General features: G+C 46.8%; 1 protein-coding gene across 3 annotated transcripts; it reads left to right on the top strand.

Moving 5' to 3' along the window:
• B3GAT1 (beta-1,3-glucuronyltransferase 1) lies at positions 1 to 25,004 on the top strand. 3 transcript variants are annotated; one of them, XM_063139132.1, is made up of 6 exons: positions 1 to 138; positions 284 to 430; positions 3,821 to 4,329; positions 17,611 to 17,907; positions 21,408 to 21,528; positions 24,726 to 25,004. In XM_063139132.1, the coding sequence occupies exons 1-5, from the start codon at positions 135 to 137 to the stop codon at positions 21,492 to 21,494; spliced, it is 1,044 nt and encodes a 347-aa protein (XP_062995202.1). In that variant the 5' UTR covers positions 1 to 134; the 3' UTR covers positions 21,495 to 21,528; positions 24,726 to 25,004. The 3 variants fall into 3 exon arrangements, with proteins under 3 accessions (XP_062995202.1, XP_062995203.1, XP_062995201.1); XM_063139133.1 differs by having other exon boundaries at positions 1 to 155; XM_063139131.1 differs by having other exon boundaries at positions 109 to 430.
• Positions 25,005 to 27,327: the final 2,323 nt, after the last annotated feature.

The following is a 27,327-nucleotide window of genomic DNA, read 5'->3' as shown; positions in this document are numbered from 1 at the left end:
CTTCCGGAAAGGACCGTGACGTCCTCGCTGGCGCCTCCCGTGACATCCCCTGGAGAAGCATCTCCCCCCGGAGGCAGCGGTGGCGGCCTGCCCCCCTCCCTGGCGGCAGCTGCCTCTGCAAACCTGCTTGTGCAATGGGTGGGTTGTGAGCGCTGGTAAGACTTGGGAGACGCGTCGCCCTTTTGCCGCTGCCTTTCTTCTCTCAGCCTTTGTCCCTTCTCGCCCATTTATTTCTCTTTCTCCATGTGCTCTGCCGTTCTGTCTCCGGGGTTTTCGCTGTCAGGTAATGAGGAGCTGTGGGCCCCGTCAGCCTTGGAGATGCCGAAACGACGAGACATCCTGGCCATCGTGTTGATAGTGCTTCCTTGGACGCTGCTCATCACTGTTTGGCACCAGAGCACCATTGCTCCGCTGCTGACAGTGCACAAGGGTGAGGAGAAAGCCACCGGCCCGTGCCGACCGTGCCCATCTCTCGTCTCCACCACCACCACCCACCACCATTCTCATCTCCCCCATGGCCATCCCGCTCATTCCATCATCCAGCAACCTCTGCTCACGCATCGTCCATCCAGGGTGGTGTGGCAGGAAAAGTCCCAGAGTTCAATGGGGTTTGCTTCTAGAGAAGTGGTCTTCAAGTGGTCCAGACCTGAGACCCATCTCAGACTCCCAACCAGCAACGTGGGACCCACTTTCACAATATGGCGGCAACAACTTTGCCGCAACGCATCTGGACGTCCCAATTTTGGGTTGCAACACACCAGTTGAAAACCACTGCTCAAGAGGAGGCTTTTATCTTGCGGTTGCCCTGTCTCAAACCCAAAATTTGACTGGGAACTTCCACTCTGCGTTTATCTTTCTGCTACACCTCACACCTGATTTAAAAAAGCCACTGGAAAACAACGCCTGTTGAGAAACAATGCCTTTTTTTCAGAGCCAAGAGCTCTGAAGTCACACCCTGGGAGAATTTAGGAATTGCCTTCCATAGCCAGCCCGACACCCCACAAGTTCAAAAATGAGGGCCATCTTGTGATATTTGATCCCTTGCTCTTCAAAGAGTGAGATGAAAGAGAGAAAAAGATGAGAACTCTTTCAGTTTGCTGTTACCACATACATCCCAGTCGCAAATTTCTTCACAAGGGGAGGGGGGAATGTGATTTTTATTATTTAAAATGAATGAATGTGGGAGAAAGCAAAACTGACAGACGCATCCTTCCCTATTCAAAAGTATCCTGTCCTGGTACATGAAGTCTCTTGATAGTTAGCATCATCACTGTGATGGAAGTCTTCCATGCATTTGTGACATCAGTCTGGATTATGAGTCAATGGTGACCTATCACCAGTATCCTGGGCTTGTCTATGTGACTGGTTGGCAACGGATTGTACTGACAGACACCTTGGAATAGAGGGCAGCAGGTCAAGCCCAACCATGCCAAAGCCACAAGTCTATCCATCTCTGTGCCTCCTTGTCTTCTGCAGTAGTATCTTCCTTCCTCTGGGTCCCTTTTCAGGCACTTCCCTACTGAAGGGGATGGAGACTGTAGAAATTGCACAAGGAGGAACTAGGCTATTGTTTTTCTTCCTCGTCTTTGGCTCTTTCTTATCTTTCTGAGTCAGGGAATGCCTTGAAAAGATGACAAAGAAGATCTCTCTCTCCCCCCCCCCTCTCTCCCCCTCTCTGTCTGATCGCTCTCTAACAGCATTTTCAAGATGAACAGAGGGAAGAAAGAACAGACAATGTTGCTGGTTGCAGGATATCTCCTTTTTTTCAAACTCTCAAAAGCCGCTGTTTTGTTCTTGTGGAAAACTCAGTCCTTTGGCTTTGGCCGAATGCTATGCACAACTCCGCTTGTTCTTGTCATATTTATTCTGTGCCATAAGTATACTCGGTGTTTCACACATTTCACAAGTTCAAGAATAAATGTGTTCCTGAGCCCGGGGAGCTTACAGCCATAAATAGACAATGTATTCTCATTTGTACTTTTTTGCTAGGAGACGTGAATTGCTGCAATAATGCTGGCTTCTTTTGCAATAAGCTCCGCTTTTTTGTGCTCCTCTTTTGCATCTGCTGTTATCTAGTGGAAATCCCTCGTCCTTTTCCTGACCAGCATTTTTCAGTCAGTGTACAAGGCTTTATTTATTTTTATTTATTTAAAACATGGTTTGGCTGACTTTCAGAGCAGAAGCCCTCCCAAGACGGCTTACAACAATAATATACATAAAAACAGTTAAAAAATTAAAAGCAGTGAAAACATAAACACAACCCAAAACAAGCAACAATAAAACCAACAATAAAACCAGCAACAATGGCAATAGCAGCAAAAACAGCAGTCATATCAAGAGATAGCCATGGTACAATAATACATTTTCAAGGCCTTCTTAAAAGCCTGCAATGATGGAGCATGGCAGAACTCCAATGGAAGCTTGTTCCAAAGATGTGGGGCCACTGCAGAGAAGACCTATCAATGGCTATTAGCCATGATAGTTGTGTGCTATCTCCAGTATCCGAGGCAGTAAGCCTGTGTGCACCAGTTGCTGGGGAACATGGGTGGGAGGGTGCTGTTGCATCATGTCCTGACTTGTTGGTCCCTGGCCGATGGCTGGTTGGCCATTGTGTGAACAGAGTGCTGGACTAGATGGACCCTTGATGTGATCCAGCATGGCACTTCTTATATTCTTATGACCCTCTCCTGTGCTTTCCCGAAGTGAATTGCTTTCACGAGTGGGAAAATGAGAAAGGCCTCTCTTTCTGAACTTAAACTGTGGGCAGGCTGACATGGGTGAAGGCCATAAACCGTTTAAGGCTTTCAAGGTCAAAACCAGCGCTCTCTCCCAAACCTGCCCCTTCCTTTAGCTGGAGAAGGAGCATCACCTTCTCCAACCTCCAATGGCCAGCATCTTCAAAGCACTCAAGACAAATCTCTAGTTCAGGAATGTGCAGATGTTTTGGATCTCCACTCCTAGAATCCCCCTGCCAGCATGGCCAATGGACAGGAAGGTTGAGAGTTGAAGTCCAAAGCATCTGGAAACCTACCTTCTGCCCAGTCCTGCTCTAGGGATCAGGAGACAGGCTACCATCTTCAAAGCACTCGAGACAAATCTCAAGTTCAGGTACGGGCAGATGTTTTAGACTTCCACTCTCCTTGTCATGAGCTCTCACTCTCATTAGCCTTCCTTGATGAAACAGCAGCTGACGATGACAGGCCGTTAGCCTAACGAAGGTGTAATCTGCCAACAGCCCTGAGGATCCAGTAAGTGTTTTGCCCAGGCCTGCCTGGTTCCATTTGGCGACATTATTTGACGACTGTAGCATTTTCCCATGAGCTATGGCTTACTGCTACAAAAATGATTCCCCACATCAGAAACATCTTTGATGTTGTAAATGAATGGATAATGGATGACGACGACGATTTGTACAGCACCGTCAAGGTGGATGGCATTTTCCAGAATACAAGGGGACAGGTCCCTGCCCTGTGTTGCTTACAATTTAAAATTTGTCCCAGGGAAAACAACAGATGAAGTGAGCAGCAGGGGAAATAGGCAATTATTTCAGTTACAGATTGCAGAATTCAGATTATCTCAGTGCAGACAACTGAATAGGCAGGTCAGTGCTAAATGGCCACGTTTTCTGTCCCCTCCTATCATTCCCTGCTAATGGCTTCTGCTTCCCGGCTTGTTTTACTGTCCACCCCACCCTCTGTCTCTTTCTCTCCCCAAATTCAAGAAGGGACACTTACCTTTGAGCTGCCTTATCAGTATTTTTTTCAGGGAGACTGACCCGTTGTTTCCTCTCTGTCCTTTTCTCCCCCGTGTGCTGCCACAGAGGATGGTGGAGACGCCCGTCACGACTTCTCCCAGGGCTCGGACTCCAAGGAGTACTGCCTGTCTGACCGCGACATTGTGGAGGTGGTTAGGACAGAGTACGTCTACACCCGCCCACCTCCTTGGTCGGACGCCTTGCCCACCATCCATGTCGTCACGCCCACGTACAGCCGGCCGGTCCAGAAGGCGGAGCTGACCCGTCTGGCCAACACTTTTTTACACGTTCCGAACTTGCACTGGATCCTTGTGGAGGACTCCCAGCGGCGGACGCCTTTGGTCACCCGGCTCCTGAGGGACACGGGGCTGAACTACACCCATCTCAATGTGGAGACCCCACGCAATTACAAGCTGAGGGGGGATATGAGGGACCCGCGGATCCCCCGGGGGACGATGCAAAGGAACCTGGCCCTACGGTGGCTGAGGGAGACCTTTAATAAAAACAACAGCCAGCCTGCGATAGTTTACTTTGCGGATGATGATAACACCTACAGCCTGGAACTCTTTGAGGAGGTAAGCGGCCGCTGGGTGGCCTTGCTGGTTGAGTTCCTGCTCTGGATATTCAGGGGAGCAGGTTCCATGGCTCTAAAGCTTTGGTGGACCTCCCTGCCACCACGTTTGACGTCTTTAACGCTCGCAGGGAAGGTGAGTGAACACTCTGGCCCTCAGTACATGCTCAGAGGCTTCAGCTGGCATAGATTGTGCCAGCCCGTCTCCTGGCAGGGAATGATCCCTGGCCAAAAGCACATTGTTACACCAATTCTGTGGCTTTTATATCGGTGCTTTTGATGTCTTTGGGGCGCAATTGCATGTTTTGATTTTCACCTCTGGAAACAGCCCTTTCCTCTATTCCCCTCATGACTTAGGACCCGTTTATGTGACCCAAATGATAACAAGTGTTGCATTATAGGCCCAGGTTGCGATTCAAATGTGGATCACTGAAAGGGGGGGCATTTAGGTTGATCACGGAGGGGGCGTATTTAGGTTTCTTTTCATTTGGCGCAAAGACCGAAGGGTTAAAAGGCAACTGCTTCCTGGAAGCAGTGGATTATGGGGTGGGGAGAACTCAGAGGAGAAGCGGACAGGTGACATTTGGGAAGTGTTGTGGGAGGAAGTTCCGTGCATGAGAGGCAGCAAGAGAGAACGGTATTTTTATTTGGTCAGGTCAAGGTGGAAGGGCTAGATCAGCCTTCCTCAACCTGGGGTGCTCCAGATGTGTTGGACTACAACTCCCAGAATGCCATTCTGGGAGATGCAGTCCAACACATCTGGAGCGCCCCAGGTTGAGGAAGGCTGGGCTAGATCCTCATGCTTTGTGGTGTATCTCTCCCTTAAGGCAGGAGTGGGCAACTTCTAGCCCTCCAGTTGTCTTGGCCTACAACTCCCATCCAACGGGGGCTAGTTGCTCCAGTTTCAGAGGGGCCGTGAATCCACTCTGGGGCCAGATCTACACCAAGCAGGATATTGCACTATATGAAAGCAGTATGAAAGCGGTATAGAAGAGGCAGGAGCTACATTACTGCTTTATAGAGATGTCGGACCTGGCCACAGTGACACATGCCTTAGTTACATCCCAATTGGATTACTGTAACGCGCTTTACATGGGGCTGCCTTTGAAGAGTGTTCGGAAACTCCAGCTGGTTCAAAGAGCTGCAGCCAGATTGTTGACCGGGGCTGGTTACAGGGAGCATACAACTCCCCTGTTAAAACAGCTCCACTGGCTTCCAGTCTGTTTCCGGGCACAATTCAAAGTGCTGGTTATGACCTATAAAGCTCTATATGGTTCGGGTCCAGGTTATTTGAAAGAACGTATTCTCCCTTATGAGCCTGCCCGTGCTTTGAGATCTTCTGGAGAAGCCCTTCTTTCAGTCCCACTTTCTTCACAGGCACGCTTGGTGGGAACATGGGAGAGGGCCTTCTCGGTGGCTGCTCCGGTGCTCTGGAACTCTCTTCCCGGGGAAGCTAGGCTGGCTCCCTCCTTGATGGGCTTTCGGAAGCAGGCTAAAACGTTTTTGTTCCAGCAGGCCCATTGACACATACCATATACTGCTTTCATAGTGGAATATCATGCTTGGTGTAGATCTGGCCTGGGTTTCAGTCAGAATCAGCCATAACTCTAACGGATCTCTCCAAGGTGCTGAAACGTGCCACTGACCGAGGCTCAGCACCTTGGTTAGCTCCTTTAGAGCTCTGGCTGATTTTGACTGAAACATGGAATGGCTTTACAGCCCCACTGAAACCAGAGACACCAGCCTCCACTGTTCCCATTAACACTCACCATTGAGCATGGCAGCTAGGACTGAGGGCAGCTGTAAGGTGAAACATCTGGAAGGCGCTAAGGTGTCTACCCCTTCATGAAAGGAAAGGTGTTTAAGGTTGTCTTTTCTTGTAATGGTGTGTGTGTGTGTGTGTGTGTGTGTGTGTGTGTGTGTGTGAGAGAGAGAGAGAGAGAGAGAGAGAGAGAGAGAGAGAGAGAGAGAGAGAGAGAGAGAGAGAGAGAGAGAGAGAGAGAGAGACTGTTGTTGGGGCTGTGTGTTTTTTTTTTTTAAAAAATGTTTTCTTGGTTTTATTTGTTGGTTTGAACTTTTTGTAAACTGCTTTGGCCGGCAACAAATAAGAATGACAGGTCATGGCAAGGCCAGCCGGCCCTCCCGTTAGGCAGAGTGCGACAGCAGCCTCAGGCGGCAGATTTGAAAAGCGCAACGAACGGTTAGCTATTTAATTTGCTATTTTTTAAAAAATTATTTTGTTACTGCCCGGGATGGAGAGAGGCACTTGTAAGGTTTTCTGCTTCATAGGCCAGAATCACTTCCCTGGCGTTGGTCTCTACACACCCTGACTTGAGTGGGGCAGAGGCACCCTATGTTGCTCCACCTCAGAGAGCAAAATATCTTATGCCAGCTCTGGGCCTGGGGCGTGTTTTGACCAGGCTACTTGACCTCTGAGAGAAGCCGTGTGTTTCCCCTGCAATTAGAACCATTACCTCTCACAGTGGAAGGGTTTGAACATTCTAAATGGTGTAGGCACATTGTCTGTGACCCTAAGAGAATTGCAACGGGAGCAAATGTGGAGATGTATATATATTAAAAAAATCTTCTGGGATTCTAACAAGGCAGTGACAATGGCAGCAGCCCTTCCCAACCCTAAAACCCTTGTTCATTTGCATACTACTGCAGTTAAAGGGCATTAACTCTGATTCATTGCCGGCAGGGTGGAGGAGCTTTTAAAGAACACAGAAATGACACACTCCTTTCCCGGAGGATTTACAAATGAAGTCATTTTCAACGACGGCTTGGTGTTAATTAATTTAAAACGCAGGGAAATTAAACACTGCCCGTTGCCCGAGAGCGGAGTCCGAGCTAAATAAAAGTTTGCAAAAGACCAACAGGCAGAGTGAAAATTGGGTGTGGGGGGGTGGAGATGGAGACGGAGGAACAGACAGTTTGCTTGGTACCCATCCCGAGACTTGGTGGTAGGAAACGGGACTGAAGTCTAATTTACACAATGAGGATGACTACTGCAACAAAGACTGAATTCTTTCAGGTTATTCCAGCTTGGAAATCAGGCTGTCTTTATGAAGCTCTTGCAATTACACAGGAGATAATAATAATAATAATAATAATAATAATAATAATAATAATAATAATAAGAAGAAGAAGAAGAAGAAGAAGAAGAAGAAGAAGAAGAAGAAGAAGAAGAAGAAGAAGAAGAAGAGTGCAGTATTGGCTCAGGAATGCAGCATTCCTGAGATATCCAGTTTTCACTTGCACACACTCACAAGGGCAACTTTCCAGGTCTACTCTGCTCTTGCAGAGTTTTTGCTCATCATTTAATTGGGGCTCATGCAGGAGACCAAGAAGTACTTCTTCACACCGCACATCCTTAGACTGTGGAACTCACTGCTACAGGATGTAGTGAAGGCCACCCGTATGGATAGCCCTGAAAGGAGATGAGACAAATGTATAAAGCAATCAGTGGCTGATAGTCATGGAGGCTATATATCAGAGCCAGTGGGCCTCTCAGTGGAAGGATGCCATTGCACACATGCTCAGTTTATGGTCCACCGGAAGGCAGCTTGTTGGCTACTCTGAGAATTGGACACCCTAATAAATTGGGTATTATTTATTTTATTTAGTTAGCTCATTTCTATACCGCCCCATAGCTGAACTATGGTGAGAGATACTGTCGTTCTATTGAAACATTACGTCTAAATTTGCATCCACATCTATATACTAGCATATGCAAAGTTGATGCAAATCCTCTTTTTCGGTGACGCATAAGTTGCCCCTCTAAGCCTGCCTCTGCACGTGGAGGGAATTTCCACCAGCTTCTGTGCCCACTGTTCCTGCAAAGAGGCCCTGTGTCTTCCCAATTTTTGGTCCCGTGCTAAATGAAAGCAGCGCTCCACCCGAGAGGACTCCCCATCTCTATCCTGTCTCTGCTCTCCATTCCTCCACACTCCCTGCTTAGCATTTTTCTTCTGCGCTCTCTCTGGCTTTTGCCTTTTCTCTCACCGCTGCAGGCGCAGAACCCAGAACGGGCTCATTGCGGGATTGAAGCATCCATCAGGGTAAAGAGAGGCCCAGCTGTGCTCCTGCGTTTGCAGGATGGCTCCTTCACAGTCACTTGACATGTAGTCATCCCTCTGGGCTGTTGCACTTGCATGAGAAGCAGACGATTGTCAGTACTGGTGGAACCTTTTTTTACTATTCAGGGGAAATGGCTTCTGCCGCGCTTGAAAGATGCAGCCGCAACGTCATTTTTTCTGTGCCTTCAGCCCCGATAGCAGGAATAACATCAGAGGCGTCTTGCTTCTTTTAAGTACTGATATGCTTGTGAACGGTCCTGGGCACAGAGGATTATTATGACAAGGTCTGTAGCTCTGGGTTCATCTCTGCTCTGTGCATATGCTGTGGCCAGTTCCTGGCATGGTCAGGCCATGGACTGCAGCAGTGGTGGCTGGTGGCTTCTATGGGGGTGGTGAATCTGCTCCTGGTTTCATCAGAAACAACCAGAACTTTCTGTCCAAGCTAAGTTACACGCTTTAGATCTCTAAGTTTCATCCCACGTACCCGTTTCCCTCAAATTATCCCCATAGCGTAAAGCTGTTTTTGTTGTTGTTGGCGAAATCACACCCCGGGCGGCAGCACTCCTAAGATCCTTTGCATACCGGGAAAGGGTTTAAGGGGGGGGGAATGTAAAAAAAATCATTAAAAAATCAATGGATGACCCAATCTGATTCAAATTTGATATGCTTAAAGCCCTCATTAATATCTATTACTGTGCCAATTTTGATGTTTTTATCTTTAAAACCTACGCAGTTGTAAGCATTTGTTTAATTTGTACTTTAAACATATCAAATCCTCCTCCTGCGCCCCCAGTGGCCGCTTGGAGAACAACAAAAGATTCGCTCTTAAAGGGGCAGTAAAATAGGATGGTTCTTTTGGCTTTAAAGCACAACTAAAGCAGGATGCATGGGAGTACTTCACAGTCAAAGCGGATTATAAGATGGAAAACTTATTTATTTATTTATTTATTTATTACATTTCAATACCGCCCAATAGCCGGAGCTCCCTGGGCAGTTCACAAAAATTAAAAACATTCAAAGTATAAAACGACATATAAAATACAATATAAAAGCTCAACCAGATAAAAACAGCAGCAATGCAAAATTACAAATTTAAAACACCAAGTTAAAATTTATTTATAGACTGTTAAAATGCTGGGAGAATAAAAAGGTCTTCACCTGGCATCTAAAAGCATATAATGTAGGTGCCAAGCGAACCTCCTTAGGGAGCTCATTCCACAGCCGGGGTGCCACAGCAGAGAAGGCCCTCCTCCTGGTAGCCACCTGCCTCACTTCCTTTGGCAGGGGCTCATGGAGAAGGACCCCTGAGGATGACCTTAGGGTCTGGGCAGGTACATATGGGAGGAGGCGTTCCTTCAGATAAGCTGGCTTATTCCTTTGCATGCAATTCGCAGTGATTGCACAGTATAACCCTAGTGTGATGAAGTTATCTGACTGAAAGTCAGAGCTGAATCACCGCCCCATTGAAATTGGAGCCACCAGTCTCCACTGGCCTGCGGATGTTGAAGGGCTTGTTGGGAATGGCTGTAGGTGGCGTGGCCATGTGCCCTACTTTACAGCAGCCAGTCCACTTATTTGAAGGTGTCCTCTATTTGAAGGGCTCTCCAATCCAAGTGGATTAAAGAGGAAGAGCCATATGAAGGTAGATAAATAGCCTTGAAGCTGAGCTGAGCAATGAGCACCTGGACAACAGATTGAGCAGCACACAACTCACCTGGTCCCAGTCTTTCCTACTATCGGGAGATGTAAGTTGTTTAGGGATGCTCACAGATTTTATTTAGGGTGACCATATGGAAAGAAGGACAGACTCCTGTATCTTTAACAGTTGCATAGAAAAGGAAATTTCAGCAAGTGTCATTTGCATGCATTATTATTATTATTATTATTATTATTTATTTATTTATTTATTTATTTATATAGCACCATCAATGTACATGGTGCTGTACAGAGTAAAACAGTAAATAGCAAGGCCCTGCCGCATAGGCTTACAATCTAATAAAATCATAGTAAAACAATAAGGAGGGGAAGAGAATGCCAACAGGCACAGGGTAGGGTAAGCAGGCACAGGGTAGGGTAAAACTAACAGTATAAAGTCCGCACAACATCAAGTTTTAAAAGCTTTAGGAAAAAGAAAAGTTTTTAGTTGAGCTTTAAAAGCTGCGATTGAATTTGTAGTTCTCAAATGTTCTGGAAGAGCATTCCAGGCATAAGGGGCAGCAGAAGAAAATGGACGAAGCCGAGCAAGGGAAGTAGAGGCCCTTGGGCAGGCGAGAAACATGGCATCAGAGGAGCGAAGAGCACGAGCGGGGCAATAGTGTGAGATGAGAGAGGAGAGATAGGAAGGAGCTAGACCGTGAAAAGCTTTGAAGGTTAACAGGAGAAGTTTATATTGGATTCTGAAGTGAATTGGAAGCCAATGAAGAGATTTCAGAAGCGGAGTAACATGGTCAGAGCGGCGAGCCAAGAAGATGATCTTTGCGGCAGAGTGGTGAACAGAAACCAACGGACTGATGTGAGAAGAAGGAAGGCCAGAGAGAAGAAGGTTGCAGTAGTCCAACCGTGCATGCAGCACGTGGTGAAATTCCCTCTTCACCACAACAGTTAGACCTGTGGGAGCCCTGCCCTCTTTTGTATCTCATCACTCTAGTACAGCTCCTGCAGTTTTAATTGCTGTGATGAAGAGGGAATTTCACTAGGTGCCTAATATATATACAAATGACCCCTGCTGAAATTGCCTTTTCAATACAACTGTTAAAGTTACAGGGGCCCTGTCCTCCTTTCCATATGGTCAGCCTATTTTATTCGGTCTGCATTTTTCAGCAAACGTACCTGGCTTTGCACTTCCCGGACTAATCTTTCATTTGTTGCACTTGTCTGCATTTCGTGATGTAAAAATCATCTCCAAAAACATGCCAACCAACCAACTGTATATATAAAGAAAATGCATGCTTTAAATTCAAATGCATACAAATTGCATATGTTAGGATAAAATACATACAAAATGTGTATTTTCGAGTGAAATGTGTACAAAATTGGGAGTTCTCTGAAAAATCCAGTCCAAAATCATGAGTTTTCATTCAGGTTTTTTTTTTTTTTTTTTTAATTGCAGATTGATGTGGCAATATGGGATGGAACAGATTTATGAGTGAACACATGCAAAACTAGCAGGGAATTGAAATAGACTGATTGGACCATCCCTAATGGTATTTCTATTTATATAGCAATTATTTCTAAATGTGGAAATATCCATATAAATGAGCATATGCCGTTCTTATACTAACATGTGTCGGCTTTTGTCCTCTTTTTGGGAGATGCATCAGTGGCCACCCTAGGCCAGGGCTTAAACCTTCATCAACCTACACTGTTGGTCTCACTTTGGCAAATTCATTTGTGGGGGGGGGGCTTTTATCAGGACTGCAGTGAAGGAGGGGAGTTTTGAACCCCTTCACTATACCCTATTAGCAATATTAGCACTGTTGTTGTTTAAATGAAAACACTTTTAAATGTGATCATGCCTTTACACAACAGGCATAGACATTCCCAGCCGAGAGTAGGTGCCATTGAACTCAATGGGGCTTACTTCTGAATAGACATGTAAAAAGTTGCTCTGTCAATGTAGCATAGTTTGAACTGAAGGAAAGGAAAGGAACCTCTCGTGCAAGCACTGAGTCATTGCTGACTCTTGGAGGGACGCCGCTGACGTTTTCTTGGCTTTAAAATAAGGTTTTAAAATTATTATTTTTTAAATCGTCATTTTTAAAGATAAAGAGATGAAACTTTGCACCATGAAAGGACTTAGGTAGAGCTTTAGCCACACCAAATTTGAAACAGATCCGTTCATCCATTGATTTTTTAGGAATTTTTTAAAAATTGAGGTTTTAAAATTATTATTTTTTAAACTGTCATTTTTAAAGATAAAGAGCTGAAAGTTGGCACCATGATAGCTTTTAGGTAGAGCTTTAGCCATACGAAATTTTAAACAGATCTGGGGCCAGTAGCAAACCCTGTTAACAACAACAGCAGCTTGCAATGAGTGAAGATACAGTCAGAAAAAATATTTGAGGGAAGGGGAGAATGTAACACTTTTTATACTGTTGTTTTTATACTGTTTTTATGTTTTTTAAATTTTTGTATATTTTTAATGTTTACTATTTTTAATTGTTGTAAACCGCCCAGAGAGCTTCGGCTGTGGGGCGGTATATAAATGTAATAAAATAAATAAATAAATAAATAAATAAATAAATAAATAAAATAACACAAAGAGTATAGCAAAAGCTTCAAAGTACAGCAAAACCTACAAAGTAGGAGTGAGTGAAGTTAACTTCAGATACATTGAATCTCTCACTTGTTCTTTATTTCAGTGATTTTAACATTAAGATGTTATGAAGAAGAGATTTGTCTTAAATGTGTGCTGTAAAATCAGACATGTGACCAAGGCTATGTTCGGGTGGGCACGCCCCCTTGGTGCTGGACACGCCCCCTTGAGGGCGACCATGTTGTCCTCCTTTTTGTTTTCCAAAATATGGTCACCCTAGGGTGACCATATTTGGGAAACCAAAAAAGAGGACACCTAGTGTGTGTGGGGGGAAGCAGCTTTCTGAGTCCTGCAGAAAGTACTTTATTCCCCCGCCACCTTAAAGAACCCGATTGGAGTGGAGGAGGGGAAAGGATTTCATTCTGCACCACCACCATCCACTCCAATTGGGACCTTTTCTATAATGTCCACGAATGACCCACTTTCCCCTTTAAGACCTCAATTGGAGCTCAGGGTGGGAGAATGATGTGCCTCAAGAAAGCATGTCATTCCCTCCTGCCATGCTAATGGCAGCCTTAAAGGGGAAGGTGTGTCATTCCAGGACATTATTGAAAATTATAGAAAATCCCCCCTGACACCATGGAAAGAACAAAAACCAGGACAAATCCGGGGAAATCCTGACAGTTGGTCACCCTACAGTATTATGAGCTGTGCATGACAGCTGCTGTTCAAGGGCTCAGGCTGGGGACTTTTGGATGATTTTCAATCTACCCCAGATCATAGCCAAAGACTTCATGGAAGAGGTCAGTGTTGAGATGGGCCTTCAAGAGCATCTAGCCACTTAATGCATTGCCAAAAAAGAGGACAAAAAATAAATAAAAGATTTGCACAGAGAGAGAGAGAGAGAGAGAGAGAGAGAGAGAGAGAGAGAGAGAGAGAGAATGCTAATTTATGTGTATAGATGCATACTGAGAAATCTCCCTATAATATGGGGACCAGGTGAGCTGTGTGCCTGTTAGGGATGTCTGTCCCCAGGAAAACTTGCCCTTTTTGAGCTCACTGGGGTTCCCCTGCGTGCCGACTTGGCTCACATTGCTGGTCGGAGCTGCAGGTTTTTTCCTGAAATCTGGGGACTTTTGCCATAAATTTTTTTGCGCAAAATGAGATTCGCGCAAAATGCAGGCACAACTTGCATAATTTGCACAAATTCCAGGTGCAATTTGTGTAATTTGTGCAAACTGCAGTCAAAAGTTTGTGCAAATTATGCAAATTGCAGCTGAAATGTGTGCAAATCTCTCATTGTGCAATTTTTATTTATTTTTTGCATTGAAGGGAATATTTAATATTTCTGTAACACCTTCATCAGTAGATTTCATATGCGCTCCTACAGCCTTTCTTTACAGAATAGCAATCTAAGGCAACCAGGGTCAATGACATCCCCTAAGCAACATCAGGACAAACCCAAATAGAGCAATGCTGATTTTAAGAAGGGGCCAGGATGTATTTATCCCTCTTTGAGGCTTTGTGCACATCCACCATTTTACTGCTTCTTCCAGAAACCCTCACACATAGGTACGTCCTAACATACTGCTTTTATCTCCAATCACTGGAAGCAATCACTCTTAAATAAAAGCACTGCAAAACTATTGTGCTGACCCCCAACTATTACCTTTGTATATTAAAAGTAAAAAGAAAGAATAGAAGAATGCTACAGTTGCATGGAAGTTACTCCAATTGTGCAGAATTTTAAACCCAGAATTCTGCTACTCACATTTCCAGTCAAGGCTAGCTAGGGAACGAAAAACATTTTCAACTATATACAAAATTAAAGGGAAGGAGAATCTTAGAGGACATTTACCCCCCCACCCCAAGTTGTAGCATAGTACAAGCTAATTAACAAAGTTTGGGTTTAAGTATTTACTCCCCCAAAAAAGAAAAAAGAAAGGTATTTTTCCTAGTACAAAGCCACTTAAAAATTGTACTGCACAAAACCTAGCTAATACAACGAAGATTTGGTTAAAAAAAGCTATTTCCAAAAACACTTTACAGATAAAGGCTTTTAAGTGCTGTAACTAGGTGAAAGTGTAGTCAATGAGAATCAAAAGCCGCGTGCCATGTAGTGTCACAAATACAGTTATGGTTTTAAAAGTTTTAATGTAAAGTCTCAAAATGCTTCAACTTTCTTTGCAAGTTCACTCATCAGGTGGTTTCATCTCCTCTGAAGGTGCACTTCCTCTTCTTTCTTCTTCTTCATCTTCATGTTCTTGCTCCTGCTCAGCAGCAACGGCTTCCTTGGATGCATTCAAGTTCCACTCGTGTGCAATTTAAAAAACAAACAAACCCAGAAAATCCACTACCTAGTCCGACTCAGTGTGGACTGAATCAGACCAGCTAATGGAAAAGGAGAAGACGTTCAGGGGGCGGAGCTGATGAAAACTCATCCAGCTCCACCCCACACCTGGATTCCCCTGACATTAGTGTGGTGTAGTGGCTAAAGTGTTGGACTGGGAGTTGGGAGATCTGGGTTCTAATCCCCACTTGGCCATGAAAACCCACTGGGTGCCTTTGGGCCAGTCACAGACTCTCAGCCCAACCCATCTCATGGGGTTGTTGTTGAGAGGATAAAAATGGAGAGGTGGGTTATGTACGCCGCCTTGGGTTCCTTGGAGGGAAAAAAGGGGGGATATAAATGCAACAAATAAATTAATTTCACGAATCTGCTCAGTCTGCTGCCCAGGTGCTCTTGCTGTTGTCCCTTCTAATGGTTATTGATTCTTTCAACTGGGCTTGGACTGGACAGGACTTCAAATAGAGGACTATTAGCAGCCTTTCCAGTGGAGAACTGCCCTCTGTAATGTAGGACACATGCCCCCCGCCCTGTGTTCTATGAGGGGGTAGCAGGCATTGGGGGCAGCAAGGGAGAAGAGGCAGGGACATATGGAGCAGCTCAGGGTGGTGGAGTTGGGGGAGCAAAGGTCACAGGACAGGCTACGTTGGGGTACGGGAACAGGAAGAGGAGGGCCGTGGAGGTCTTTAAAGGGGAAGGCAAAAATGGCGCTGCCGAGCGTGGACTGTGGGGACCTGTAAAGCAATGCCCAGCCGACAATGCAGTACATAACATGTATATGTTTTAAATTTTGTAAGGCCGCCTTGAGGCGGGATATTCTTCAGACTTCTGTGTTTTGCTGCTGTGGCTGCGGGTGCCACTAACGGATGTTCTTGCACGAGGCAGGCGTGATTAGACAGCCTTTGCAAAGGCGTGCAGCTGTATTTTGCAGTGCCTTCAGCTCCCCTTCCCGCAAAGGCTAGGCTGCATCGAGGGGGAACAGCGACAGAGAGGAGGTGCAGAGGAGCAAAAGCTCCCTTCGTGCGTCCCCTGCCCTGGCTTCTACAAGTGTAGAATCCGCAGGGGCCACGTGCCCTGGATTCCTCCGGATTGTCTTGCCAGAATTAGCAGTGATGAGAGACATGCTGGGAGATCTCGGATCAGAGAGCCTAGCTGGCAAGCAGCGGCAGCTTTGGTGGAGAGAGAGAGAGAGAGAGAGAGAGAGAGAGAGAGAGAGAGAGAGAGAGAGAGAGAGAGAGAGAGAGAGCGCTCCCACCTGTGGCCCTCTGATGTTGACTGAAGAACAATGAGTCGGCTTTAGAGGTCGTGGAGGATCCTGCAGGGGTTTCTTTGAGAACCGGAAGCTTTACACCTCATGCAAAGGCCCTCACCTCTTGGTCGTTTGCAATAATTAAGGTGTCAGATCTGTGCCGCTATCTCTGTACCTGCTTCAGCACCCAGACCCACTCGAGGGGGCATTGATGATGAGAACCTTAGCAGTTTTGGCACATTTCACATATCACACAGTACGCCCCCATTGGGCTTGTACTGCTTCCGACTTCAGAAGGGAGAGTGCATTTTGAATAATGCTCCATGTACGACAACGACGACAACAACGACATTCCCTGCATGTAGACAACTAGCACATCAGGGAGAACGTTGCATTAAAACCTTTTCTCTTTCTTCAGAACACAGGCAGCTGCCTTAGACTGAGTCAAACCTTTGGCCCATCTAGCCTGGAATTGTTGACCCTGACTGCCAGGGTTTGTTTATTTATTGATTTATTGATTTATTACATTTATATACCGCCCCACAGCCAAAGCTCTCTGGGCAGTTTACAACATCAGAAACATGGCAGGGATTTTTCCAGTCCTACCTAAGGATGCCAGGGATTGAATCGGGGTCCTTCTGCATGCCAAGCATGTGCTCTATGCCTGAGCAATGATCCCTTCTTAGTTTTAAGAGTGCAGGGATTTATTTATTTAAAAAAAATACATGGGGATAGCAGTTAAACATGCAAATACGCCCACACACCACCTATAGGATTGCCAACTCTTGCAGCTAAAAAAATAAATCAATAAATCCTTGTATCCGGGCAGTGCCTGGGAGCAGAACCATCTCTGTTATAGTTTTGGGTCCAGCGTGGTTCTAGTGATGGATGGAGCCAGGGAAGGAACCCTGGCCGTTTGGGGCAGGTCCTGCAGAGGAATCTAGCAGTTTTGCATGTATCTCCACATTGCCTTCCTCCAGGATACTACCAGCAGAGTCCTCTCCCTCCTCCTACCACTAGTTAAGTAACACTCATCCGTGGCTCCTAGGGGCCACTGAGCATGCCCAGTCCTCAGTGGGATGCTGATGTTGTTTTTGGAAGATGGGGAGAGTTAACACGTTTATAGCTCTGCATCGCTTGCCTTTCGTTTTTCCCATCCTGTTGGCACGATCCTACTGGGAGTGTTTATCTGATAAACTCTGTGCTCCCGCTTCCTTAAGAGACAACCGGATCCTTTTGCTGTCCTAACTGCTGTGGCGGTTGCATATTCCTCCTTGCGCCCTTCCAAGAGATGCCCTTATTGTGCTCGTGCTTCTCTTTCTTTCTCTGTCTCTCTCTCTCTCTCTCATCTCCAGATGAGGACCACCAGGAAAGTGTCGGTGTGGCCAGTGGCCTTTGTGGGCGGCTTACGCTACGAGTCACCCAAAGTGAACGCTGCCGGGAAGGTGTACGGCTGGAAAACGGTCTTCGATCCTCACCGGCCTTTTGCCATCGACATGGCCGGCTTCGCGGTGAACCTCAGGCTGATCCTCCAGAGACCTCAGGCTTACTTCAAACTACGAGGGGTGAAGGGGGGCTATCAGGAGAGCAGCCTGCTCCGGGAGCTGGTGACCCTGAACGACCTCGAGCCGAAAGCTGCCAATTGCACTAAGGTGTGGGTTCCTTTCGGTTTCGCGGCCGACGGGCACATTGGACACGAGGTTTTTCTGCGGAGGGGAACAGCATCCCCTGATGGTTTCAGCTTGAGTGGGTTTATCCCCGTGACCCCGCAGACAGGTGTGGGGGAATCCTCAAGACATCAGCATCGCCCAGAAAACAAAGTCCCATCTCTGTGCTCTCCATGACTGGGCAAAAGGCCCCTGGGATTAACTGCTCTATTGTGCATTTGTAAGGAGGCATGCTTGAGCATCACTCTAGAGGCTGATTAAATACTGTATCTCCACTTTGAGCCTCGTGTGGCGCAGAGCGGTAAAGCAGCAGTTTCTGCAGCTGAAACTCTCCCCACGGCCTGAGTTCGATCCCAGCGGAAGCTGGTTTCAGGCAGCTGGCTCGGGTCGACTCAGCCTTCCATCCTCCCGAGGTCGGTAAAATGAGTACCCAGCTAGCTGGGGGAAAGGTAATAATGGCTGGGGAAGGCAACGGCAAACCACCCCGCTATAAAGCCTGCCAAGAAAACGTCAGCGAAAGCTGGCGTCCCTCCAAGAGTCAGAAATGACTCAGTGCTTGCACGAGAGGTTCCTTTCCTTTTTCCTTCCACTTTACCCAACCTGATGCCTGCCAAGTGTGTTGGACTCCAACTTCTTGCATTCCCAGCCAGCATGCGCAATGGTATTACTGGTTGGTACCAGGCTCAGGAAGGGTGTGTGTGTGTGTGTGTGTAGACAGCAGCCTCTTGCAAGGTGTTTTAATTCACCTGCACATACTCTCAGAATTACAATTGCTTCCAATTGAATAAACAAAGGACACTGGATAAAAAGAAAAGAAAAAGTTCTGTGTCTACGGAGTCAGAACTCTTAGTTCACACGGCCTTAACCGGGAGGACAATTCCTAAGTATTATACCAGTCATACCTCTGGGTTTCCCCCTCCCCTCCTTAGGTATGTTCATCTCCCAGCATTCCAGACGGCCAGTCTTGGTTTCCATTTAACATCCGAGCGCCTGATGAAAGCGGAAGCTGAAACCTTTCGCTCTAAATATATTTTGAAATTGCTCTGTTGCTCATCTATAGTTCCCCCCTATAGCTATGGGATGTTGAAACTCTTTCACCCCAAGGGTCAAAGTTGAATTCCTTTTCAGTTAAGCTCTCTGGGGCAGCTTTCAAGGGGTGATCAGAGCCAAAGGCAAAACAGGCACAGCAAAAAACATACCAGCACGTTTTAGTTTACAGCTCTTCCTGCCGATAACGAAGCCTTAGGAGAGATGTTTCAAGCTTTTAGAATAGGGCAAAATCCATACAAAAACAGGAAACCACGAGATGACTGATGCTTGGTGGAAAGGAGGGGAGACACAGAGTAAGGGTGTGGCCCTCTGGAGAAACCTGGACCAAATTAGGACGTCAGCCACACCAGATTTGATCCCTGGTCCTGAGTTTCAGCACCCCTGGGGGCTGCCTATATATTCAGAAAGCCCTGTGAGGGGTGCACGGGGGCGCTGCGTGGTTTATCCGATGCAGCCGCCGCCTCGCAGCCCTCAAGGGGCTTTCCCGGGAAGCTGTGATTTTTAAAAGTCGGGGACAGCAGAGGCATTCCCCGAGTAAAGGGCGATACCTGATTGGTTGCCATCCATCCGGGCAGAAGGCAAGTCCAGAGAGATGAATGGCCACCGAAAACCCCATGCCCCCGTTTAACCTCAAGATTAGCCTCCGCCACCCCGCAGCAGAGAAAGCTCGGGGTTTTAACGCGGCAACCCGGGGCTGTATAGGCAGCCCCCTAATTAGATATAGACATAGACACACAGATACAGATACACGTACGCACATTGAGCGAAGTACGTGTTCATTTCGAATGGGGGAGGGAAGAACCCGGCATCCCAGATTTCAAAAGTTGGGGACAGCGGATTCCACCCCAAGGCCATCCGAAAAAGCCCCACTTTTCACCCTCCATAAAGAGAGACCTGGTTCTTGTTCTCAGCCAGGCATCTTTCCAGCCAGGCAAAGACGAGCCCACGGCTTTGAGCATGAAACGGGATTGATTAAACATGCAGTTCATTGTCATAGCAACAAGACAAGAGGCCTGTCAAGGTGAGGAGAATCAACAGGACGTGTTGATGAGGAGCAGGAGGGCGTCGCTCCAAAAAGGTTGCAACATCTGCAAGCAGAGATGGAAGGCACGGAGAGGAGACGGCTTTTGCAAAGTCCTGGGCAGTTCGCTGTAGACATTTGTTCAGGAGTACAATTGAGGTGGCTGAGCTTGCAGCTTTGGCCCAGGAGGTCATGTTCCTGTTTGGCAGAAAACAGCATTTGCTGTCCTGCGTTTGCTGCCGTCTACACACTAGCAAGCGTACCATTATTATTTTTTAACGTATATAAAAACACGACGTTCCTTTCTGCTACGTACCAAGTTACAATTTGTTTTTCAGCGTGGTACAAACGGAGTCCATTTTCCAGCCACAGACATGAGTTTAGCACCATTTCTGGATCTCGTCTTGCCAATCCTGCATTACTTTTATCAACTGTTTCTTAATTGTAGGCAACGTTGCTGATCTCCATCGCTGAGCCCAAGCACTCTTAGCGCCTCGAAAAATATTTAGAGATGATCCAGCGGAGAGTTGACAGTTATCCTCAGTATAGTTTCGTAACCAAGATAGCGGTTCCGACCACTCGATCTGGTTTCATAACCATATTGAGTGTAAGTGGAAAGGGGATATGTAATGGCAGTGACCAGTGGGAGTGAGAATAATTAAACTTCCACTGAAGAGGAATGAAGCCAGTGTGATCTGTCCAACTGTATGAGTGATTCAGAGGCAGTGTTGAGGAATAAACATCTGGCAGCCCAGTGCTCAACCTGGCCCTGAGCCTCCACACCTGCATTTTAGCTGCACATCTGGGACTACAAAATCAAAGTGGTCAGGGGACGTATGGCTAGCCCCAAATCATGGCTGGTGGATGCTTCTCATATGTTGGCTCAATTTCCGCAGAGCAGTCTAGCTCGTTGGCAACCTTACCTGAGGAATGGGGTCAGTGAGGGCTAGTTTTTTACCCTTGGCTCGTAACTCCATTGGAAAAACCCTGGCAGCCTCCTGCTTAAGCTTCTATACAGCTGGTGTCTGTATAGCAAAGTACATGTCCAAGGAGAATAAAGGGTGTGTGGAGTGGAGCGGGGTGAAGGATGTTATCAGCCCAAGAAGGATTGTGAATGTTGATGAGGCAATAGAACAGGTCAGTCAACCAGTGTGCTGAAGGATTGGGTTAATTCCCTGAAACACAGTGCCATAAAATGGGTCATTTCTGCCCACGCGCTGTTTCTCCATCTTATTGGCTCGGGATAACACCCCCCACCCTCACAAGGCTTTTCACCAACCTGCTCTAAGACTTGGAGATGCATTGTTAGTCTGTGGGGGATATGGTTAGCTGTGCTATCGGTTTAATAATGTGCAATGATAGACAGATTTCAACTTCTTTTCTTCCTATTCCTCTCCCCCACCCCGCACCCCAGATTCTTGTCTGGCACACAAGGACAGAGAAACCCGTGCTGGTGAATGAGGGAAAGAAAGGCTTCACAGACTCCAATGTGGAAATCTGACATCACACGGCGAAAGCAGAGAAAATATTATCAGGTATTTTATTGTCAAATCCTCTTTGGTGGGTGTAAAGAGAAATCTTGGTGCATGGTAAAGTATAAATGTGACTGACTGACTGACTGACTGACACACACACACACACACACACACACACAAGACAGATTCCTTGCTACTTAGTCTATAAGCTACAATTGCTTTGGAAGGAGAATGCTAATCTTTAGATGTGTTAAAACATCAATTGCACCAAGGTGAAAAACAAAACGAAGACTGCATTTTATAGTGTCATATTTGAAGTGTGACCCTAAGCATCCATCATGTAGCAAAAAAATAAATAAAAATCATTGGACAAGTTGCTCAAGTATCCAAAGGTAAATCCAGCTAAAATCCCCCCTTATTTCTCATGTATAGACTAGGATCCTGAGGACCTTGTGTGCCCATCATAAGGTAACAAACTCATTAGCTGATATGGATTGACCACACCTTGCTGTGTTGTAGTAATTGGGAACTGTGGATAATCTTAACTATGGTTAGTTTAAACAAAACAGCTTCATAACCACAGATTGAAGTTGGCTTGTTTGAAACTAGGGGTGTGCACGGACCCCCCGCTCCGCTTCACTTGCAGATCTGCCATTTTCCGGATCGGGCCGCTCCGCCCCGCCCCCACTCCGCCCACTTCCGCTCCGCTCCGCTCGGAGCTCCGGATCCGGAGCTCCGTTTCCCCCCCCCCCATAGGCTTGCACTGAAAGCTAAACAATTATACAACTTTTTTTCTGTTCAAGTTAGAAACCTCATGTTTGGCACCATGACACCTCATGGGGATATACACACGCACGCCAAGTTTCAAAGCAATCCCATCATCCCCTGATTTTTGGGGAATTTTTGAAAATCGGGCACCCCACACACAACATCCCTGCGAGGTGGGCAGGGGAGGAGGGAGGGAAGGCAGGCAGGCATGCAGCTGGCATTTCTGGGGGCATAAGGAAGTGAGCCAAGGATAAGCCAGTAATGCATATAAAATGGAATAAATCAATAAATAAACAAAGGAGGGGTGGAATTAAAAGCAGCAGTGTTGCTCAATAAACAGCAAGAATAATTTTTAAAAAAAGGCTATATCTGTCTTTTACCAGCAATAGGGGGACGTGCCTGGGGGAGGGGGAAGTAGCTGCCAGTTCAAGACAGCCACCAACAGCTCTGAGAAGAAGTAAAACGCTCACTTCAACTCATAACAGGCATTGCTCCACCACTGAAAAGTGACCATTCACTTCAACTCATGATAGGCATTGCTCCACCGTTTTACTCTCTTTGGAAGGCTCTAATGGCCTTCCAGTGCAGGAGAGAGTGGGGGCACGTCCACGATGAGATGCCCTAGGGGAGCTCATCCCCTTGCACCACATCTATTCAGTTGTTCCCCAAAGTTAGGGTGGGTAGCAGTGCTGTGTTTCTATCTCTTATTCTTGGCTTAGTATATGATTTCAGGTTGTGTTTGTGCATTTGGTGGGGCTACTGTGTTAAAAAACATGGGGAAAAGCCCGTTCAGATGAAGAAAGAGAGGTTTCCCAGAATCCCGTTTCCCAGAATTCAAGTTACCCGTTTTGCCTATGCCCTCCTCCAACTTTGGGATCATCATGACCGGGAGCTGACTCTGCCCCTCAGCCCTTTGAAAAAGGTATTTTTCCCGCCGATTTTTTAAAAACTTCTAGCGCGCGACCCGTACGATGCAGAAAGTTGAGAGTAGTCTCAAAATGACCCCCATCCACGACTCTCTGTGCACAAGAATTTTCAGAATGATAGCTTAAACCCCCCCCAGTTATCCCCGATTCTTTCCCTCAATGCAATCCTATGGGCGAAAAGCCGAAAACGCCGTTTGAGCCGCGCGGTTGACCCGATTTTCACAAAAATATAGCACGCGACCCAGACAACGCAGAGAGGTGAGAGTGGTCTCAAAATGACCCCCATCCACGACTCTCTGTGCACAAGAATTTTCAGAATGATAGCTTAAACCCCCCCCCCAGTTATCCCCGATTCTTTCCCTCAATGCGAGAGGTGAGAGTGGTCTCAAAATGACCCCCATCCATGACTCTCTGAGCACAAGAATTTCTAGAACGATAGCTTCAAAAACAACCTATTTATGCGCGATTATTTGCCGCAATGCAATCCTATGGCGAAATGTTTTCAAGATGGCGACCGGAGCGCTCCGCCTGAACTAGGAGCTCTGAAAAATGGGCGCTTCTCTTCGCCTTGCTTCTAGGGGGTCCGCGGTCCGCTCCTACTCCGCCTCTGGGTAAGGCGGAGCAGGCCAATCCGCTACTGCTTCTACGCTCCTAATCGGAGCGGATCACACCCCTATTTGAAACTAATCATAGCAAATGTTAACCACAGTTTGCCAGATTCAAATGACACGGCAAGCAGTGGTTATTTGAAAGCTTTTGAATTCTTCTTCACGGCTGTGCCAGGAGCGGAGTGGGGAACAGGCGTCTGGGGGAAGATGCCATTTCACTTAACCAGGGATCGCCAACTTGTGGTCCTTTGGCCTACATCTCCCATCATCCCTTGCCACTGCTAGGCTGGAGGCCCCAAGTTGCCCACCTGTTCACAAAATCATAGTGCAGTGTGTGATGTCCAAATGCATTTGTTGTTTATTCGTTCAGTCGTTTCCGACTCTTCATGACTTCATGGACCAGCCCACGCCAGAGCCTTCTGTCGGCCGTCGCCACCCCTAGCTCCCCCAAGGTCAAGTCTGTCACCTCCAGAATATCATCCATCCATCTTGCCCTTGGTCGGCCCCTCTTCCTTTTGCCTTCCACTTTCCCTAGCATCAGCCTCTTCTCCAGGGTCTCCTGTCTTCTCATTATGTGGCCAAAGTACTTCAGTTTTGCCTTTAATACCATTCCCTCAAGTGAGCAGTCTGGCTTTATTTCCAGGAGTATGGACTGGTTTGATCTTCTTGCAGTCCTGTCATAATCCCTGATATAGTTGGAGCAATTATAGGGCTGGGTTTGGGCTATTATTACTTCTGAGTATGTGAAAGAACAAGAACGTAGACATGTTTCACATGTAGCTCCACCAGCTTTGTCATCGTCGTCATCATCATCATCATCATCATCATCTGATGATGATGATGATTACTGATGGTATTGATGATGATGTAGGTTTGGAAGCACGAGAACAGCATCTTGAAATAATGCAACAGCCGAACAAATATGTGATATTCAAGTCAATGTTTTAATTTGCAGTCTGTTCCCTCTTGTGGAGTCCTCAAGTCGAGTACCCAGTCTCCAGGCAGAAGTCTGGACACTTTTAACAAATTGAGAGGAACTGAGCTGAATCACCAAACCAACCGAAACTGCTCGGGTTCTTCTGAACTTCCTCGCAGACTCTTGAATGAAGAAGGAAAGCAACACAACTGTTCCTCTGGAGACAAACTGGTTTTAAAAAAAATGGCAAAGGGGGGGAAAAGCACAGAAAGCTGCATTGTTGGCAGCAGCATTTTTTGGGCAGACATGCAGAGACCCATGGGATGCCGTGGGTGGGAAGCGCGGGCGATGCACGCGGACGGAAGCGTGCCCGGAACGCCTCTTTCAGGAACCGACATTCAAAGCAAGAGGCTGGCTTCCACAGGACATTAGTAAGGACAACGGTCATCATTTCGACCCCCGGCCGATTTTCATTTTCCTCCTCCTCTCCCATCCCAACAGGCATGAACTACTTCTTTGGGCACAACCAGACAGAGCAGTCCCCAAGTTAGAGGGAGACACTGTTTTTGACAGTGGCACCTTTGCTCTCAAAATTATATTTATTGCACTGTAAGAGGTGGGACGGTTTGGCAAAGGCTCGGGGAGGGATAAGGGGAGGGGAGAGAACAGACTGCCATTTTTAAACTAGCAAATACCCAGTAAAGCCTCCTTTCCTGCAACCCTGTACCTCTTTCATCAGCTCTAGGGAATTGGGGAGGGGATTGTGGCCCCCTGGGCTGTGTTCAACTGAGCCCATCCTAGGGTTTCCCCCCATCTGAGCCCTCGTACAGTGTTTTGGACCATTGGGCTGAACATTCTGAGCTGGGCCTATCCCAGCTGCACATATCACTCGAGGCATCAGGCTTTCTCAACACGAGTGCCAAACCCAAAGAGGTTATGAGATTTGTGAACTTACTGCCTCACCCCACCCCCAACCAAGCTGTATTTGCACGTAACGCTAAGCCCAGCCTTCATTAACCTGGTATCTTCCAGATGTGTTCAACTAAAACTCCAAGCCCAACACATCTGGAGGCAGCCGAGTTGGGGAAGGCTGCGCTAAGCCATGTTTTTGTTTGTGTGTTTGTTAAACATGGTTTGTTTGCTTTAGCCATGAATTGTCTTGCAGACAAGCAAACAAACCCCAACTTGCTTCCCCCTTTTTCTGGTTTGTTTCTCTCCTGTCCATTTGCCAGCCTTCAGAGTGGTTTCATTTTCAGGCTGCTCTTGCTGGGCGCCTCCGTTTCAGGACGGACAGCAGCACAAACGAACCAGGGATAAACCACAATTCTGGTTCCAGTATTTATGACAAGCCATGGTTTAGACGCCATATGCCAACAACAAATCATGGATTGTATTTGGGGTTTGCAGCCGATCAAAAAACTGTGGTTGGTTTGTGGGAATGGGTCTGGACACAACAAGAAAATGGGTTTCTACGAAACCCCATGGCTTAACGTTACGTGCAAACAAGAACCCCACAGAGAAATGTACACACACAGTCACCAAACAACACTGCAAGGGATTTGGCTGAAAACCGTGCTTTGGCCCCGCGGTAACTTTCAAGGGAAATGTGTTTTAAAATGTTTTAAAAATGGCAACAGCTTCCATCATATCATGAGTGCCTTGCTGTAGAGCACATTGCATTGATTTCAAATGTGTGTCCACCGCTCCATTTTGGAAGCTTATGATGCTAGTGATGGGACTGTTGAAATACGAATGGGGGTCAGGGGGCCACAGGCTAAAGCCACGGCTTCAATTCATGAATCATAATACCTGCCACCCGAAAGCCATCTTCTATGGGTGATGGGGTGTGATCCGGCAACGGTTCAGTGCAAACACACAAGCAGTCATCGAAGGATCAACACACCAGGTAGAATTCAAGCCTGTACCACTTCAGAATGTGGAGGGTGTCCGATGTCTGAATGTTTCCCCGTGTAATAATAGTAATTTCCTTGCATGTAGTAAGCTAGCATATCAGGGAGAAGGCTACAGAAAACTCTCTCCAATGTGCTTAGCGTCCTACATGCAGTAAGCTTTTTAAGCAGAGGACTGTTCAACAATACAAGTGCACCTGTATTCTGGAGTGGTATAGTCCATATTTCCACCACCTCCTTTCGAATTGTGCAGATTGGCACTTTAAAAACATATATCTGCAAACAGGGGGGACTGAGCAACAGAATGTGATGTCCTGGGGAGCGAATGAGGACCATCTTCCTTTCTGAAACATACCTGAGTTACCTTGGTTTAAAAATTGGGGATTTTGTAGAGCTGAGTGTACACAGTGCTGCTCAAAGGATGCTGCTTGTGGTACCCAACCCCATCTGTGTGGCATTTGTACGAAGGATATTTGGCCAAATCCCTGTAAGGATGGCTGGTGCGTTCCTCACTCCAGAATTAAAAACAAATACTGCAGTCCATTCTCAAAGTGGACCAAACGAAGCTGGTCCATTGAAAAGGAATCTAACTTACATGCAGTTGAGACAAGCACACTGTCCCAGAGATTAACCTGGGGGGGGGGGGGAATCTACACAGCGCCGTGAAGGCGTCCTGAAGGAGCGCCTTCGGGACGCCTTCACGGCACTGTGTAGATCCGCTCCTGAGAAGA

Source organism: Elgaria multicarinata, chromosome 12 (genome assembly GCF_023053635.1).
Source record: "Elgaria multicarinata webbii isolate HBS135686 ecotype San Diego chromosome 12, rElgMul1.1.pri, whole genome shotgun sequence".
NCBI classification, from domain to species: Eukaryota; Metazoa; Chordata; class Lepidosauria; order Squamata; family Anguidae; genus Elgaria; species Elgaria multicarinata.
Note: the sequence above shows the minus strand (reverse complement) of the source record. Positions and strands in the feature narration are given on the sequence as shown.

Excerpts from the sequence above, each read along its gene's own strand:
- B3GAT1 (XM_063139131.1), top strand. The coding sequence starts at position 244 with ATGTGCTCTGCCGTTCTGTCTCCGGGGTTTTCGCTGTCAGGTAATGAG. Across the intron at positions 4,330-17,610 it reads GCCTGGAACTCTTTGAGGAG|ATGAGGACCACCAGGAAAGT; the intron begins GTAAGCGGCCGC and ends TCTCATCTCCAG. Across the intron at positions 17,908-21,407 it reads AAGCTGCCAATTGCACTAAG|ATTCTTGTCTGGCACACAAG; the intron begins GTGTGGGTTCCT and ends CCCGCACCCCAG.